Consider the following 16,924-nt stretch of genomic DNA (forward strand, 5'->3'; position numbering starts at 1 on the left):
AGTAAACAAGACATTATGCATTCATTAATCATGCAGGAGATCATCAATGACAGAAAAAAGGTTTTTATAACTTTGAATTTGAATTATATAATCAGTACTTGATGTTTCAATTTGCTCATGAATATTTTTAACTTACGTTGCGTTATTGTTAGGTGTACAAGCATACCTTGCTGGTCTTACATTTGTATTGTCGGCATTACCTTGCAGCACACCTATTCTTGCTACCCTTCTGGGATATGTTGACACTTCAAGAGTATGATATGATAAATTGCCTCAATACTCATTAATTAGGAATCAATAGTTATATTCTATCCCGCAGTACTTTATTTTAGATGATATGTTCTTCTAGCTTTTTGTTTCTAATATGATGACGATGTCCTGTCATCATGACTTCAAGCTTCTTGTTTCAGGACCCAATTATTGGAGGAAGTTTATTGTTGACATACACAACGGACTATGTTGCGCGCCTTCCTACTATAGCTTCTTTTGCTAGAGCACTGCAGGTAATCAAGTTGTCTTTTATTTCATTAGTTAATTTGTTTTCTTGAGAGCTTCATGGTGGGCGTCTTAACCAATTGAAATTTTCTAAACAAGATATGGTCGGTACTCTTAATAATAGAATAATCTAAAAAACCTTTGATGTGATTAGATTTGTGTCGACACGAGTTATAGTAGCCTTTGAGCGAAATGGTTAGGATTGAGATTTATATTAACATGTTTTAAAGTTTTATTAGGTAGGACCTTACAGTGCGTTGAACAAATGCAAGTCTGTACCTTCAACGTTTGAATTCCTTCTTCATAAGTCCAGTCCAGTTTTCAGCGATGTTTAAGAAACCTTTTGCTCACTACATGTTTTGACAGTCTCATAATCTGTCTTTACAGGTCACCGTTGGATCATGGTGCTCCAATTCTATGAGGTGGTAGCGAGCACCTGGTCCTCCGCTTCTGACCATGACTGTGGACCTTCCTCCCTTCTCGTGCTAGCTAACACAAGTTGATCTCTGCTTGTAAATATATGACTGCAGTTCCCACGTGCAGTGGTTGCTTAGCCCACTGGTAGGATCATCTGCTTGTTAGACTTTCAAGCCGCAAAATGTGTTGTTTAGTTACTTGGGTAGCCGACGTCCTTTGATCACCAAAACATGTAATAGATTTCGTACTGTCTAGGTCCTCGCCATCAGACAATCAACATACCATTGCTAAATTCGTACGTCCGAATTTGTCGTTTCTTTTTCGTACTGTACACAATATATTTCATGATGTACTTATGTATATATGCCTGATACAACGCCTGATAGGGCGCTGTCTTTTTCTAGTGGTTTAAAAAATGTGTGGAGTTTGGTATCCCCGACTCATGAAAGCTAATAGTGATGCCAACATAGTAAACATAGAAACCAACATGATACAACAAGACAGATTTGATGCAAGTAGATAATGATAAAACTATAGTTCATGTTAGGCATATACATGACATGGAACATACAAAAGATAGAATGGAACCGTAGTGAGTCTATTGGCAGACAAATAATGAGACAGAGGCCTATAAATTTGTATTTATACTCATATGTTTCCTTGTGCCAAAATTCAAATTGGTGTTAATTCAGCTAACAACTAAGTGTCATTTAGAAGTAATGAATTCAAATGTGCTCGTAATACATAGGGTAGCATGAGCACATATTACTAATATCCAATGTAAACACAGGAAGCCCCATGTGGGAATCATGAAGTCCGCATCATAAAAAAACAAGCATTAGACAGCCTAAAAGATTGTTTGCATGACCCTAGAACCTAATAATTGTTAGGAGTCACATCAACAGACAACATTCGGACAATTGTGTGATTGAAACCAAAAGATGGTGAATGTATCTTGCCTTTGGATCAGTTGCAGTCAGCAATAAGCCGGTGACTAAGTTCAGGCGAGCAAAGTGTGCACCAAATTGAGGTGCGGACGATCCGGCCCTGAGGCCGGACGGTCCACGCGTGCGCAGAACAGATTAGGGTTCTGAATTTTGTGCTACAGTTGTTAGATTCGCGGAATTAACTCGGAAATTAGTTTGTAAAGGGTCCAGCCCCTCTTCTCTATAAATAGAGAGGTCTACGACCAATTTGTGATCATCAATCGAACCAATAACACTTTTATTTCGCATTTATTTCCTAGGAGTAGTTCTAGTCTAGTTCTAGTTTAGCATTTCAATCCTAAAATTCTTTGTTTCTCTTCGACTCTACGTCGATTAGAGAAGTCTAGGTCGGCCTGCTGAGCCTAGACATCACCTTCTAGCGACTAGAATCCTCTGATAAACTAAAACTAAAGACTCCCTTCTGTCTATTGAAATTTGGGCGTGCCTCGTTGTGGGAAATAAAAGGATTTACTTCTAAAAGACAATTTGGGATTTTTTTTAAATGAATGCGCTAGCGATCTGGTCACGATCACTTATGAAACCCTCGTCGTGGGATATAAAAGAATTTACTTCTAAGGGCTTTCGGTTATTCCCAACAAATATGGATTGGATGAGATTGGAAAAAAATGAGAAGAAGTTTGACTTGTTTGGGATTCAAACTCATCCAATCTCACTCAATCCACATGGATTGAGAGCTAACCGAACAAGCCCTAAAAGACAATTTAGATGGGCTAAGGATCAGGCCAGGATCACTTATGAAACCCACATGCAACAGTGTTGCAGCGTGGATTGTTCTCATCAATCATCACATGGCAAAAGGCGCCTTGGGCTCCTTGTCAAGTGTCCAGATAAGCAGCCACTCCACGCCACGCTCCACTGCGACATTCACCACCAGCCTATCCCTGCAAAACCCGTCAAAAGCGCCAGCGTGCATGAAAGACGCCACTCGCGGTACCAGCGCGGTGGAGGAGGCACTGGCGGCCCATCGTCCGCGCCGAGCGATGGCGTCCCCGCTCCTGTGCGTCCTCCTCTACCTACTCCGCCACCTTACGGCCTGCCACGCCGCCAGGGACATCATCACGCCGGACCGCCCGCTGGCGGGCAACGAGACGCTGGTCTCGGGCGGCGAGGGCAACTTCGCGCTCGGCTTCTTCACCCCGCCGGGCGCCAACAGCACCTACCTCGGCGTGTGGTACAACAAGGTCTCCCTCCGCACCGTGGTGTGGGTGGCCAACCGCGAGGCCCCGATCGCGGGCGCCGTCGGGGACAACCCCGGCGCCACGCTCTCCGTCTCCGCCGGCGGCACGCTCGCCATTGCCGCGGGGAACAGGACCGTCGTGTGGTCCGTGGAGCCGGCGTCCAGGCTGGCGAGCCCGGCCGCCCAGATCCTGGACAACGGCAACCTGGTGCTCAAGGACGGTGCCGGCGGCGTGGCGTGGGAGGGGTTCGACTACCCGACGGACACGCTGCTCCCGGAGATGAAGCTGGGGATCGACTACGTGAAAGGGAAGAACAGGACGCTGACGTCGTGGAAAAGCCCGTCGGACCCCTCCCCGGGCCCCGTGGCCATGGTGATGGACACCAGCGGCGACCCGCAGGTGTTCATCTGGAACGGCGGCGAGAAGGTCTGGCGGTCCGGGCCCTGGGACGGCGTCCAGTTCACCGGCGTGCCGGACACGGCCACCTACTCCGGCTTCACCTTCAGCTTCGTAAACAGCGCGCGGGAGGTGACGTACAGCTTCCAGGTGCACAACGTGTCCATCATCTCGCACCTGGGCGTCGTGAGCACGGGGAACTACGGGCTGCTGCAGCGCTCGACGTGGGTGGAGGCGGCGCGGGCGTGGAACCTGTACTGGTACGCCCCCAAGGACCAGTGCGACGCGGTGTCGCCGTGCGGGCCCAACGGCGTGTGCGACACCAACAACATGCCGGTCTGCTCCTGCCTCCGCGGCTTCACCCCGAGGACCCCCGCCGCGTGGGCGCTGCGGGACGGCCGCGACGGGTGCGTGCGGTCCACGCCGCTGGACTGCCGCAACGGCACCGACGGCTTCGTCACGGTGCGCCACGCCAAGGTGCCCGACACGGAGCGGAGCGCGGTGGACTGGAGCCTGACGCTGGACCAGTGCCGGCAGGCGTGCCTCCGCAACTGCTCCTGCACCGCGTACGCCAGCGCCAACGTCAGCGGCGGCGCCGGCGGTGGGCGCCGCGCCGGCGCCGGCTCGGGCTGCGTCATGTGGACCACGGGGCTCACCGACCTGCGCGTGTACCCCGACTTCGGCCAGGACCTCTTCGTCCGCCTCGCCGCCGTGGATCTCGGTACGTACGAACGAACGAACGCCGCCGCCCCACTTTTGTACACTGTATATGCATTGGTAGTAGCACATACGTACTCCGTATTATCATATCGTCGTTCAGTGATCCGTCCAAAACAGAGTTCCCCCCGGCCCGGCCGCCTCTTTTTTTTTTCCACGAACATAATCGCCGTCGGTGACCCCTGCCCCGTCCGGCAAATTAAAGACGACGGCGAGAGGCACTGAGGAAGGCGTCACCCCTCATTCAGCTGATGGAGAGATGGATGGAGGCCATGTGTTATCCGTTTTTTTTTAATATATATTGTAGGGGCTGCTGCGATCGTCTTTACGCTTTAACCCGTCCTCGTTAATTAAAGTACCCCTCAACTCCTTTTATCTCCAATATGAGACCGTTAGATGCCGAGGTCGTGCAATAATAGTCGAGAGGGAGAAAGGTGAACAAAAAAAAAGAGCTTTTCCTGAGCGAGACAGCGGCCCCGTTGAGTGAGTGTCCTCTCCTCTCTAGAGCAGAGAGCAGCACTGCCTAAAGCGGTAAGCTTTGGCTGCAGCTAGCAAAAGCCAAAAAGTCAAATGATAATAGGACAGGACTGTTGATTGTTGTCGGTTGTTGCTGCAGCTGCAATGTACGTGCATCACCGGAGGCACGACTCTTGACGTGCTACTTCACCGTGCAGCTGCAGCACCTGCCAGCTTACTGCTGCATTATGTGAAGATCAAACTGCTTGTGACCCTCTATAGTTTATAGCCTCATTTAATTCAAAATTAGTTTTTTTGAGGGATCATTCAATGGTTGGAGACAAAGGGTTCCGAGCTTACTACAAAAGCCTTCATTATTGCATCTGACAATCACAGACATTTTACGACTTTGCTTTGTCTCGACGTATTTTTTTCGTGGTGATGCTAACTCTAACTAGGTTTAGCCTAAACCCAAAAAAACGTCCACCTAAACCACCAAAACCCTCATAAATACCATATTTGGTACATTCCCTCCACAATCTCAACACAACACCTCCAGCATCGTCCGCCTGATCAAAGTCCTCGAGCGGCTCTGCTTGACTTGGTCAACGGTTATCCTAACTTGATCAATGGTCTACTCCTCCAAGTATTATTATTACATTTGTTAATATCCACATGTGTCAGTCACAAGCTATCAATCTTCGTCCTCTTTGGTCCCTCGGTCTAAGCCTTATGACATCGTCATTCACACCTAGTCTATCGGAGTGAACCTGCTTATCCTTTATCATAGTCGCCAATAATCTTTCTAGCTTTTTCACACATGTTCACCAAGCCAAAAAAAGACATATTACATAATACTGTGGAACATGTGGGTATATGTCAACATTGGGTTTAAGCCCTTTTCTCTCTTCTTACTATTCTATATACTACTTTTGTTCACAAATATATGACACTGTTGACTTTTTTCGAGAACTTTGACCATTCTTCTTATTCAAAATATTTATTCAAGAACGTGATTTTTTTAGTCAAGCATAAGCTACCTTAAGTGATAAAACAAATCACAAAAAATAAATAATAACTCATTATTTTGTTGAATAAGACGAGTGATTAAAGTTTTTTTAAAAAATCAACGGTGTTATTTATTTATAAATGAGAGTAGTATAGTTTTAGAAAATTATATAACATTGTATGAGACTGGGACAGAGACCGTCGGATTCGTGGTCACGCTCGCGTCGACCATGCTAAATTTGCGTGGTTGCGATGGCAAATCTCCCGAGCGCTGCAAGCCTGTAACTGTCGCGCGCAGCCTGACACGTTATTAGAATGCGGAAACCGTCCACGCCAGTTGCCCCGTGAAAAAAATATTATAAAAACACATGGTTTCTGACGCAGTGACGTGTACCGCCTTTTTTCATCCACTGATCAATCCAAAGCGGGGAAAGCGACAGGCAAGTCTCCCTTTTCCGGGTGTGCTCAAGCCTCAAGCACAAAGAAGGACGACCGTTGCATAGTACTTGTACGAATGGCGAGACTGGAGCCACCGTTTCCTCCGTGGAGCCCGAACCGATAGGGACGCGCGCGCTTGTGCAGCATACTGGGCCCGCACCGAAGTGAAAACGGCCGTATGGGCCCGGCCCGCCGCCCGCGAGAAGCAAAGCACATGCGCAGCCGCACCGCGGGTCCGTCCAGGGCAAAGCAAACCCCACGGCCCACGGGTCGGTCCCCGCCATCTCTGTCGTCGGCGTGCAGGCCTGATCTAGCTAGCTAGCTAGCATCTCACGAAGACGAAGCAGCAGAAGCACCCCAAATCACAAAAAAGTTAGCAAACCATTGGATCGTATTCCTCTAGGTCAGTATGCTGAGGATTACTGCTGTGAACCGCTAAACTACTAACATTCACGCATGATTTCCTGTACTACAGATGTAGAAGCTAAATCAAGGGAGGCGCGCATCAAAATCGCAGTCGGCGCCAGCGTCTCGGCGCTGGCGCTTCTTCTAGCAGTCGCTGGTCTCCTCATCTGGTCATGGAGGAGAAGGCTAACAAGAACAGACGGTACGTAACACGATCATCACACTCTGTCAGAACGGCACAAATGCCTCAATGCAGCAGAAGGGACAGACGGCTTGATCTTGTCCTGACGTTTACACTGACGATAACACAGGATCAAGTAAATGGAGTAGCTCCCGCCCCACCGGCCGCCGGTACGAGGGAAGCAGCCACGGTGACGACCTGGAGCTGCCAATATTTGATGTGGGGACGATTGCAGCTGCCACGGATGGTTACTCGATCGAAAACAAGCTTGGCGAGGGTGGATTTGGACCAGTGTACAAGGTGGGCACTCTGCAATCTACATGAACAGAGTCAGATATGCATATACATGCTAGCATTTCTTTTCAAAATGCCTTCTTTTGAGTTCTCTCTACTAGTATCCCAAGTCCCAAGCAAGTCCTGAAGAATCCAGCTCCTGTGTGGCTAACTAGGGTGGTTCCCATCGATGTTGCAGGGTAAGCTCGAGGACGGAATGGAAATCGCAGTGAAGACACTCTCGAAGACGTCTGCACAAGGGCTTGACGAGTTCAAGAACGAGGTCTTGTTGATAGCCAAGCTCCAGCATCGCAATCTTGTCCGGCTTCTTGGGTGCAGCGTCAGTGGGCAAGAAAGGATGCTTGTTTACGAGTACATGGCAAACAAGAGCCTGGACTATTTCCTGTTTGGTACAAGTCACAAACTAGCCTTTCTATGCTTTCAAGAAAACAGCCTAGCTTTTCTAACCATGAGAATTTCATGATGCTTCCATAGTTTTTTTTTAAAAAAAACTAACTAACCTGCTCCTGTACGTCAACAGAGAAGGACAACGTTGTGCTCGATTGGCAAGTGCGGTACCGTATAATAGAAGGCATTACTCGAGGTCTACTCTACCTCCACCAGGACTCGAGATACAGGATCATCCACAGAGATCTGAAGGCAGCTAATGTCCTTCTGGACAAGGAGATGACGCCCAAAATCTCAGACTTTGGCATGGCGAGGATATTTGGCAACGAAGAGACAGAAATCAATACCCGAAAAGTGGTCGGCACGTAGTAAGTTCTGAATTGATACAGGAACGCAATTGATGTTCATCATACAAATTCATCTTTGCAGTACTGATCGAGTTCATGTGCGTGGCTCTTTATTTTACAGCGGTTATATGTCTCCGGAGTATGCAATGGATGGGATCTTCTCTGTCAAGTCGGACGTATTCAGCTATGGAGTATTGCTGCTGGAAATCGTCAGCGGTAGGAGGAACAGAGGAGTGTATTCCTATTCAAACAACCAAAGCCTTCTAGGCCATGTAAGTGACAACTTGCCTCGTCTAGTGAACAAATACCAGTTGTATGAAACTTCTGAAACCTGGTAACCGTTTTCCCCCCCGCAGGCATGGAGCTTGTGGAACGAGGAGAAGAGCATAGAGCTAGCAGACGAAAGAATGAATGGGTCGTTCAACTCGGACGAAGTGCACAAGTGCATCAGAGTTGGGCTCTTGTGCGTGCAGGAGAACCCAGACGACCGTCCGCTGATGTCTCAGGTGCTTCTGATGCTGGCTAGTACCGATGCCACCTCACTGCCAACTCCTAAGCAGCCTGGCTTCGCCGCTAGGAGAGTTCTGATGGAAACAGACACGTCGTCAACCAAGCCAGACTGCAGCATATTTGACAGTGCAACAATTACCATGCTTGAAGGTCGATAGTAGTAGTTATGAGTTATGACTGAAATGAAACTTAAACTGCTAGGGAAATGTGTATTGTAGAGTAAATTTGGCGGCCTCTTCAGTATCTTGTGTGCTTAAGCAGCAGAAAATTATATGAATATTGAATAATAGCAGGCAGCAGCTGGTAGAAACTTTGTTGCTTTTAGCGCCGATTAGTGATACATAATGCTGGACACTAAGAAATTTATAAATTTTGCTAATGTTACAAAGCACTTCTGTTATGATCGGACGCCACTGCAGGCGGCGGACAACAGGAGAGGCGGCGGCGACCAACAATAAGTATGCAGATTAGTCTGATAAGGATTAGAAGATTTAGGAGATAAGGTTTGTTAGAAAGAAAAGAGAAGATCTCATACAGATTAGTTAGATGATGTTTAGGAGATTAAAGACATAAAGTTTGTTAGAGAGAAAAGAGAGGATCTTAGATTTAATCTCTTTAGAAAAGGACTAGAAGGAAGTATAAATACTTGTAAACACCACTCTATATGAATTAAGTAGAAAATTATTTAGCATATTTCCTCTAAAGGAAGCACGTGTGTTTTCCTCTCCTAAAACCGTTGATCAGTGTCCACCGAAGAATAGCGCGGTCACAGTGCCCTTGTCCGCCGCGCCCCCGTCCTGCGCCAGCCCGCAATGCCCTATCCCTACAATCTGTGCAGTCTCTATGATAGAAGCTCTAATCCTATCAACCTGGCCGAATGGAGCGTCCAGGCCGTATAGAGGGGTAGGGCTGGAAAAAAAGCTCGAGGCTCGCGAGCCTAAACGAGCCCGAGCCGAGCCTAATTCCACGGCTCGCTACACTAACGAGCCGAGCCGAGCTGGCTCGAGGCTCGGTCCAAACTACTGCAGCTATCACTTGTCAGTTGTCAGTTTGTTTACCAGTGTCCAGTCATCTAGATCCAGTGACCAGTATGTAGGGATAGCAATGGGTCGGGTTCGGATCGGGTAGAGTAAATACCCGCCCGCGACCATACCCGCGGGGATTATCCATATCCGCCCATGACTCTACCCGTGGGTAAAATTTTGTACCCGTGCCCGTACCCATCGGGTATCGGGCGGATATCGGGTATCCGTCGGGTATAGCAGCTTGGTGCATTCTCCCTAAATAAAGTCTAGTGCAGTTCTGAGCGTCGCACATCGCCATGATCACCGGAGGCACATAATGTTGTTGCACAGTGCAGTCGTGTAGATGTAGCCCTGGACATGTGTTGCTAATGTTTTTTTGTTAATAAACTTCCAACTCGTCAAAATCGGAGAGTAGCTAGCATAGTCGTCTGGTGTATTAACACTCTCTTAGCTCAAGTACTTGTACTAGATAGCACTAGTACTACGTACTGGCACTAGTACTAGAACCAGATCGGAAGCATCAACAGACGGGGAGGAATGGTAGTAGGATGAGCTGTCGCGTGTGGACGGCTAGCTAGCGTATTGGTAGGTTGAAAATCTAAAATTACTATTTTCGGATATCCGTCGGGTACCCGCGGGTAAGAAATCAAATTCGTACCCGACCCGTAATAAAATCGGGTCGGGTACGGGTAAGACCCACGGGTCAAATTTCGTGCCCGAACCCGTACCTGACGGGTCGGATATCTGGCGGATATCCGAACCCGCGGGTAAAATTGCCATCCCTACCAGTGTGTTGTTTTGGTCACAACTCACAAGGAACTAGAGTGCAGGGACATAATTTTTTATTATATGGAACATATTGTGCTTCAAATTTAAGCTAATGACTGTAATTACTGTTGTTGAGTACTTGAGTGTACAGGCTCGCGAGCCGAGCCGAACCAGCTCGCGAGCCTACATCGAGCCAAGCCGAGCCTCATTACCGAGCTCGCGAAGTGACCGAGCCGAGCTTAACTCGGCTCAACCCGTTTTGACCCTATAGAGGGGGGGGACCTCTTCGAGATGGCAAGCATAAAGTTGCGCATGAGCACAACGTTCCATCCTCAAACAAAAGACTGATCTGAAGTAGTTAATAAGGTGATTGCCATGTGTCTACGTTGTGCGACCGGAGATCGATCGTGAGCATAGGTCGATTAGTTGCCGTGGGCCTCGCGGGATACTACCGGAAGTTCATTCGCGACTTTGGAGCTGTCTGAAACAGGGCCTAAATCGGAATGATCCGAGCAGTCAATAGAGACAGACGAATTGAGAGCGAGGTACATGCTCTGCATAGGTGGAAAACCTTTAATGGAGGATATCACAACCAAAGTCGTCAAAACCCTAAGGCGACCTTGGTTAAGAACCACATCATGATCTACACACTCATGATTGGCATATGCCCATTGACTAAAATGGGGCACATCTTCTGATCCTGGACTAGACCACGTAGTCCACAAGGAAACTATTAGGAAGGTAAGCTACCCTCTATTTTGAATAAATGGATTCATAATAATTTTAGGATAGATTACTACGATAGAGAAAACACCATACTACCAACCATTATTTGGAGTAATTATGCACTGATCAGTGATTGTTTTACTAGCATGCTAAGAGCATTTACAACAGTCATATAAACAACTCCCTAATTGTGCATTTAAGATTTTTTTAAGAAAACCCTTCTCCAACAATTATATAAAAACAACTATCGAAAATTTGAAACTTCCTACAAAATCTAATTTCATCTCTACATTTACTGACCTTACACCAAGTCCATCACGAAAAGCCTACTCCCATCACTCTTTCGTGCCATTCCACCACCCATGTGATCACAAATCCATCTCCACCGTCCCAGACGTCTTTACGCTGCCAACACGAGACAAACTCTTGTGTCGAGGCCCATCTAAAGCACCTCCTGTGCTGCATCCATGCCATAGCCATTTGGTCTTCCATCGTAAACTCTGACCTCCCAAGATGTTGCTGGCGTCGGAAAAGTTCACTATTGGAGACACTATAATTATAACATTTACTGCACATATCCAACCGCATAACTTCAACAATGGAAGAATAGATGAGAGGAGGCACACTAGACATGAGGACACATGAATAAAAATAAAGATGGTGATAGACCATCCAACATTATAGAGAACAATATTTCTTAAAACCATTGCTTTATAATAGGGTCAGTTGGGAACAAACCACTCAAAAATTTGACAAATTGGAAACTAGTTTTCATGTCACTTCATGGCATCAGAATGAAATAACCGTCCATTTTGTAAAAGTTAAGTGGTATATATACAATTAATCCTTTACAATAATATGCATTGCAATTATTATGACAATATTATAGTTTTGATTAGCTAAAAAAACTACTGCTGGTTATTGTTTCCATATAACATTATAAACCATGGTATTAGCTATGCCATGAAACTTTAGGGTAGATTGGGGTTTGCAATACTTAAAAATATGATGGTATCTAAATTACTATGATTTTGAAAATGCGGTTTTCAGGAATACAACCAACTGTAAAATATACAATTCTAACTAAATCGTTCTGGTATGGATTTAGATTTGCTATATTTGATAAACAGTTTTATGGTGGACCTTAGATTTACTAGTGAAGTTGCTGCTTGGGAAATCCCAGATTCAGATTTTATTATTGGTGAAGCCGTTCCAAATAAAAATCGTAAAGATTAAGGCACGAATAGACGAGCTATGTATAGGGGTGACAATAAACTCTAAATTTTATACTATAAGATTTAAAGATCGGATTAGGATCCGATCCTATTTCTATTTTCTAAACTAAAATTTATTTAAGTTTTCATCGCTTTTTGAAGAAGGATTTAGATTGGAATCCATTACCACCAGACGAAATATTAGAAAAGGCGTGGCAAAAGGAGCAGACAGTGGGCCACACTCGGGTGCTACGTGTGCAAGTCTTTCTTGCCCAAATCAGCCTCGCTGTCGGGAGTACCCGCACTTTCGCCCATTTCATTTCAAACCAAAACCCTCTCTCCCCTTGCCTTCCACCACACCCCGGATCAAATCGCCACAGAAAATTCCCAGAAAAATAACAAGCACTTGTTCATCATCAAAGTAAACGCCGCAGAACCCTAGCGAGGCGTTCCTCCAACGACTCACCTCCCACCCACTCACCCACCCCATGGCGACCAACCCCTCCAACGGCGCCGGCGCCGACGTCCCTGCAGCCCCGGCGGCGGTGCGGCTCTCGGTTGCGGCGCAGGCGGCCGCGATCCAGCCCTCTTCCCCGCGCTTCTTCTTCTCCTCGCTTGCCGGGACCAACCCGGCCTCCCCGCACCGTCGCATCGCCATCGCCGTTGATCTCTCCGACGAGTCCGCCTTCGCAGTCAAGTGGGCCGTGCAGAACTACCTCCGCCCCGGGGACGCCGTCGTGCTGCTCCACGTGCGCCCCACTTCCGTCCTCTACGGCGCCGACTGGGGCTCCATCCCGGTCTCCGTCGCTGACGAGGACGACGCTGCCGAGGACGCCGCCGCCGCCGCCGAGGGCGGTCCCTCGGAGGAGGAGCTGCAGAAGAAACGGGAGGAGGACTACGACGCCTTCACCTCCACCAAGGCGCAGGACCTCGCGCAACCGCTGGTCGACGCCCAGATCCCCTTCAAGATCCACGTCGTCAAGGACCACGACATGAAGGAGCGCCTCTGCCTCGAGGCTGAGCGCCTTGGCCTCTCCGCCATGATCATGGGGAGCCGCGGTTTCGGGGCCTCCCGGAAAGGCAGCAAGGGGCGGCTTGGGAGTGTTAGTGATTACTGCGTACACCACTGTGTATGTCCTGTTGTGGTTGTTCGCTACCCTGATGATGCTGCAGATGCCGGTGGAGATGCATCAGGGGTGACAGATGAGTTGCACACTGTACCAGAGGACGAACCTGTTTATCACGATGCACCTGAGGTGCAGAAAGGTTCGCTTCTTTTCTTTTTGTAGCGTTTACTACAAGCCTGATAGCTTGGTGTGTTTCATATTACTACTGCCCTCATGCTTATTTAAAGACCCACGTATCTTTTTGGCCAGACAAATTGGTTTATGCTAATATGCTATATCAATTAACTTGCTTCATGCTCTTGTAAACTGTGAAAAATACTGATAGCGTCTAATCCTACATGTTTGCTGGCTCTCTTAGAATTATACTAGGACAATACGCTCGTAGTGGCAAAGCAACAAATTACATGAAAAATATGGTGCAAATACATCTGCTTCTGCAGACTTCATCTCTTCACTGTTTTCACTTTTGATATTGTTTTTTTTATTTCTTGCTTAATGCAAGAATATGCAATGCAACGTAGATGAAATATTTGAAGTTTTGAACAGATATGATTTTAATATGTTTAGAGTAAGCACAAGAAATTAAAATTCAATTTTTGCAGATATTAAGCAAACACTGAACCTTGCCAATTAGAATTATAATATCAATAGCTATATTATTAGTTGCATGTGGCAGGGCTGCAGGAGTTGGACGTGTTACATCTTACATCTCTCAGTCATTTCTTATGAATGGATAGGATGATTGATAAATCACTATTTTATTTGAAAATTTTAATAGTTCAATACTTACTGTAGAAGTTAATTATAAATCAAAATGCTAGACTATGCTTTTCCAGTTGAATAAACAGGGAAAATTTGCATCATGGGACATGATTTTTAGCTCCAGTAGCTCAGATGCTTTGCCAAAGATGAACATAGCTACTTAGCTTACTTTGCAATTTAATCAAAGTAGTTTAATGTTGCCTGGTTAAAGTTAGTCTCTCTTTTTCTTAGGTCTAATCTTACAGTTAAGATTTTCAATGAAGTAGAAATTTATTCACTGCCACCTTCGTGGAAGGTATTCCACTTCAAAGCGGTTATTTTTTTTGGGAGGTTTTGCTTAGGGGCACAGACAATTAAAATCACGTCCTTCAGAAATCTAGAGTATCTTCTTTTCTTGTTAGAAATTATCTTGATTTCCCTTACTCTAATCCTTTACGCATCTGGAGTATTTGTGTCACTTCTATGGTGGTATCGGTTACTCTCCTCTCTTTTTTCTGTTTATTCTTATGCCCTGACAAGGGTCCTCCCTATTGCTACTGCCATGATGTTATCATGCCATCCTTACTTATGTTATTGCCTTGGTGTTACTACTCTGTTACTTTCATCCTCTCATCATCTCATGTTGTTGCTTCTCCCTAGTTGCAATGGATGATAACTGGCATTGTCATTAAACCAGTTGAAACTACAGATCATCCACATATTATTGATTGAAGCAGGCGGTTTTATCATCTTATTTTTCGTTTCTAAGTAACCATGTTGTGGATATAGTTACTGTTGTCTGCTAGTTCAAGAACACAATCTGTTCTTCTTGAAAGTTGTTGTTTGGAACAGATGGACTTAGACTAGGGGCCTTATTGGTTTAGTGGTCCTATTGCCAGTCACCATACTTTAGCGTTGTGGGTAACTTGTGACAGTAGGTACAGGGAGTTTAACATGGCCTTGGTTGCAGAAAATTGTAGCGGAAGATAAAAAAAGATGGAAATGTTTTCCCTACACAATTGAACTGTATGATGTGCTAGGTCCTTTAGTTTGGGGTAGAAATGTTCTACTGGTTTCTGAGTCTTGGCAACTTACTGATGATAATTGAGATTTGAGATACAGAAATGCTTTGGCCGTTGTGTACATCTATTTGTTGTTCATATGCAGTTCAGGACAAAACACATTTCATATGCAGCTGCCTTTTGAATATTCTTCGATTATATTGGGATTTTGAGAAAAAAACGTTGATGGAGTAGAATGCTGGTTGCGAAGTTCTATGATGCCATATTTTAAGGGTGTGTTTGAATGTACTAGAACTAATAGTTAGTTGGCTAAAAGTTGTTAGTGGAATTAGCTAGATAACAAATAACTACCTAACTATTAATTAATTTACTAAAAATAGCTAATAGCTAAACTATTAGCTAGGGTGTTTGGATGTCTCAACTAATTTTAGCCACTATATTATCTCTAGTGGGTGTTTGGATGTCTCAACTAATTTTAGCCACTATATTATCTCTAGTGCATTCAAACACCCCCTAACTCGATTTTGCAAAAACAGTATCACTGCATTAGCACTCTGTTCCCTCTTGGTATTTCATTTATTTTGATGGAGCATATATTAATTTGCTCTCATGTGTTGCATCTTGGGTGCACCTATTTGGTAATTGACATAAACATAACCATTGACTTCCTCGGATGCCAATCTTTGGCTCTTTGCTTTCTTTGACCTCATCATAATCAGCCTGATATCCAACCTTTTTGTGGTGTGGAAATTGACTTGTTGACATATGTTGCCTGCTTGATTCTCATTCCACTATCTCTGTGGACTGCAGAAAACTGAGGCAACGGCCACATGCGGCTGAAGAACGAAGGAAAACATGAGGCTTGTAGTGAGGCAATCCTGTGTATCTGGAAGATGGGACCGGCTGTTTATCTTTGCTTCTATATATCAACTGCGTATCATGATCAGCTGTCTGCTTCCCGTTGAGTTTCATATCGGAGTCGTAGATCATCTGAGTTTTTTGTTGGTTTGCTTGTGAGATGTAGAGTACTCTTCCCGTGGGTCGAAGGTGTCTTGCAGATGCTTGAACTTTATGTTGTCGAACGGTAGTTATCTACACGGTATCATCTTCTCTGTTAAGCCTGTTTAGTGTTTACTGTATTGGATACTCGTTAATAGAGAACCGCTACTTTTCAGTATTTATTATCACCTGTATATTGGATAAAATTATTGCTTAGCTTATGCTTGCATGCTCCATATTTGTATTCTGTAAGACTTGTTTGAGAAGAATTCGTTTGAAATAAATTTGTCAAAAATAAATGCCATAGCCATATTCTGCATTCCAGGAGTTGGTTAATTTTAAATTTAATTAGATTTATAAAAAGCAGTATGTATATCTAAATATGTTTACTATAAAAATATATGCTAATAAATTTTATTTCATATATAGTTAAACTAGTTCAATACTCGGCGTTGCGACGACACACAAATTATTTGATAATATGTATAATGATTAAATGAAAACGAACAACATATATATTATCATCGATCTTAATATTTCAGTATGAAACTTAGTTTAAATGAGTGGTGACAAGTACAACTCTAAATAATTGAAACAAACATAAAATAAATCTGAAAGAGTGAAGGTGGTCTTCTATGGGTACACTAACTTTAGACAGCATAGACTAAGGCTGTCTCCAGTAACGTCCTCTATATACATCTTTTATATGCGTTCTTTACAGTTTTCTCTAAAAGATTCCATCTCCTATATCTACTTTCTCTCCAACAACGTCCTCTAAATCACGTCCTCTATATGTAAATACCTATATTAAAGACATTTTTAATTTTTTAATTTTTATACATATGTATTTGTCATACTCTCAAATGTATTGTACATATTTTAGTTTTATTAAACCGGTTGTTTAAAGTATTTAAATAGATAGAGAACCATTTAGAGAAACTCTACATATAGAGGATCCAGCAGTGTTCTCTAAATTTAGAGGACCGTTTAGTGGACGTTGCTGGAGGGAGTAGAGGACGTCCTCGTCCTCTAAATTTAGGGTACAGGACCCTTTAGAGCTCCTTGT

General features: G+C 45.0%; 2 protein-coding genes across 2 annotated transcripts; both read left to right on the forward strand.

Moving 5' to 3' along the window:
* The first annotated feature begins 2,784 nt into the window (after positions 1 to 2,784).
* On the forward strand, positions 2,785 to 8,560 carry LOC103636588 (receptor-like serine/threonine-protein kinase SD1-8). Its single transcript, NM_001397546.1, has 7 exons — positions 2,785 to 4,214; positions 6,588 to 6,719; positions 6,829 to 6,998; positions 7,171 to 7,381; positions 7,513 to 7,747; positions 7,848 to 7,998; positions 8,083 to 8,560. Exons 1-7 carry the CDS (start codon positions 2,831 to 2,833, stop codon positions 8,392 to 8,394), a joined length of 2,595 nt encoding a protein of 864 aa, NP_001384475.1. The 5' UTR covers positions 2,785 to 2,830; the 3' UTR covers positions 8,395 to 8,560.
* Positions 8,561 to 12,329: 3,769 nt separating this feature from the next.
* Positions 12,330 to 16,094, forward strand: LOC100282815 (USP family protein). Its single transcript, NM_001155721.2, has 2 exons — positions 12,330 to 13,235; positions 15,670 to 16,094. Exons 1-2 carry the CDS (start codon positions 12,458 to 12,460, stop codon positions 15,675 to 15,677), a joined length of 786 nt encoding a protein of 261 aa, NP_001149193.2. The 5' UTR covers positions 12,330 to 12,457; the 3' UTR covers positions 15,678 to 16,094.
* The last annotated feature ends 830 nt before the right edge of the window (positions 16,095 to 16,924 follow it).

Source organism: Zea mays, chromosome 8 (genome assembly GCF_902167145.1).
Source record: "Zea mays cultivar B73 chromosome 8, Zm-B73-REFERENCE-NAM-5.0, whole genome shotgun sequence".
Taxonomy (NCBI): domain Eukaryota; kingdom Viridiplantae; phylum Streptophyta; class Magnoliopsida; order Poales; family Poaceae; genus Zea; species Zea mays.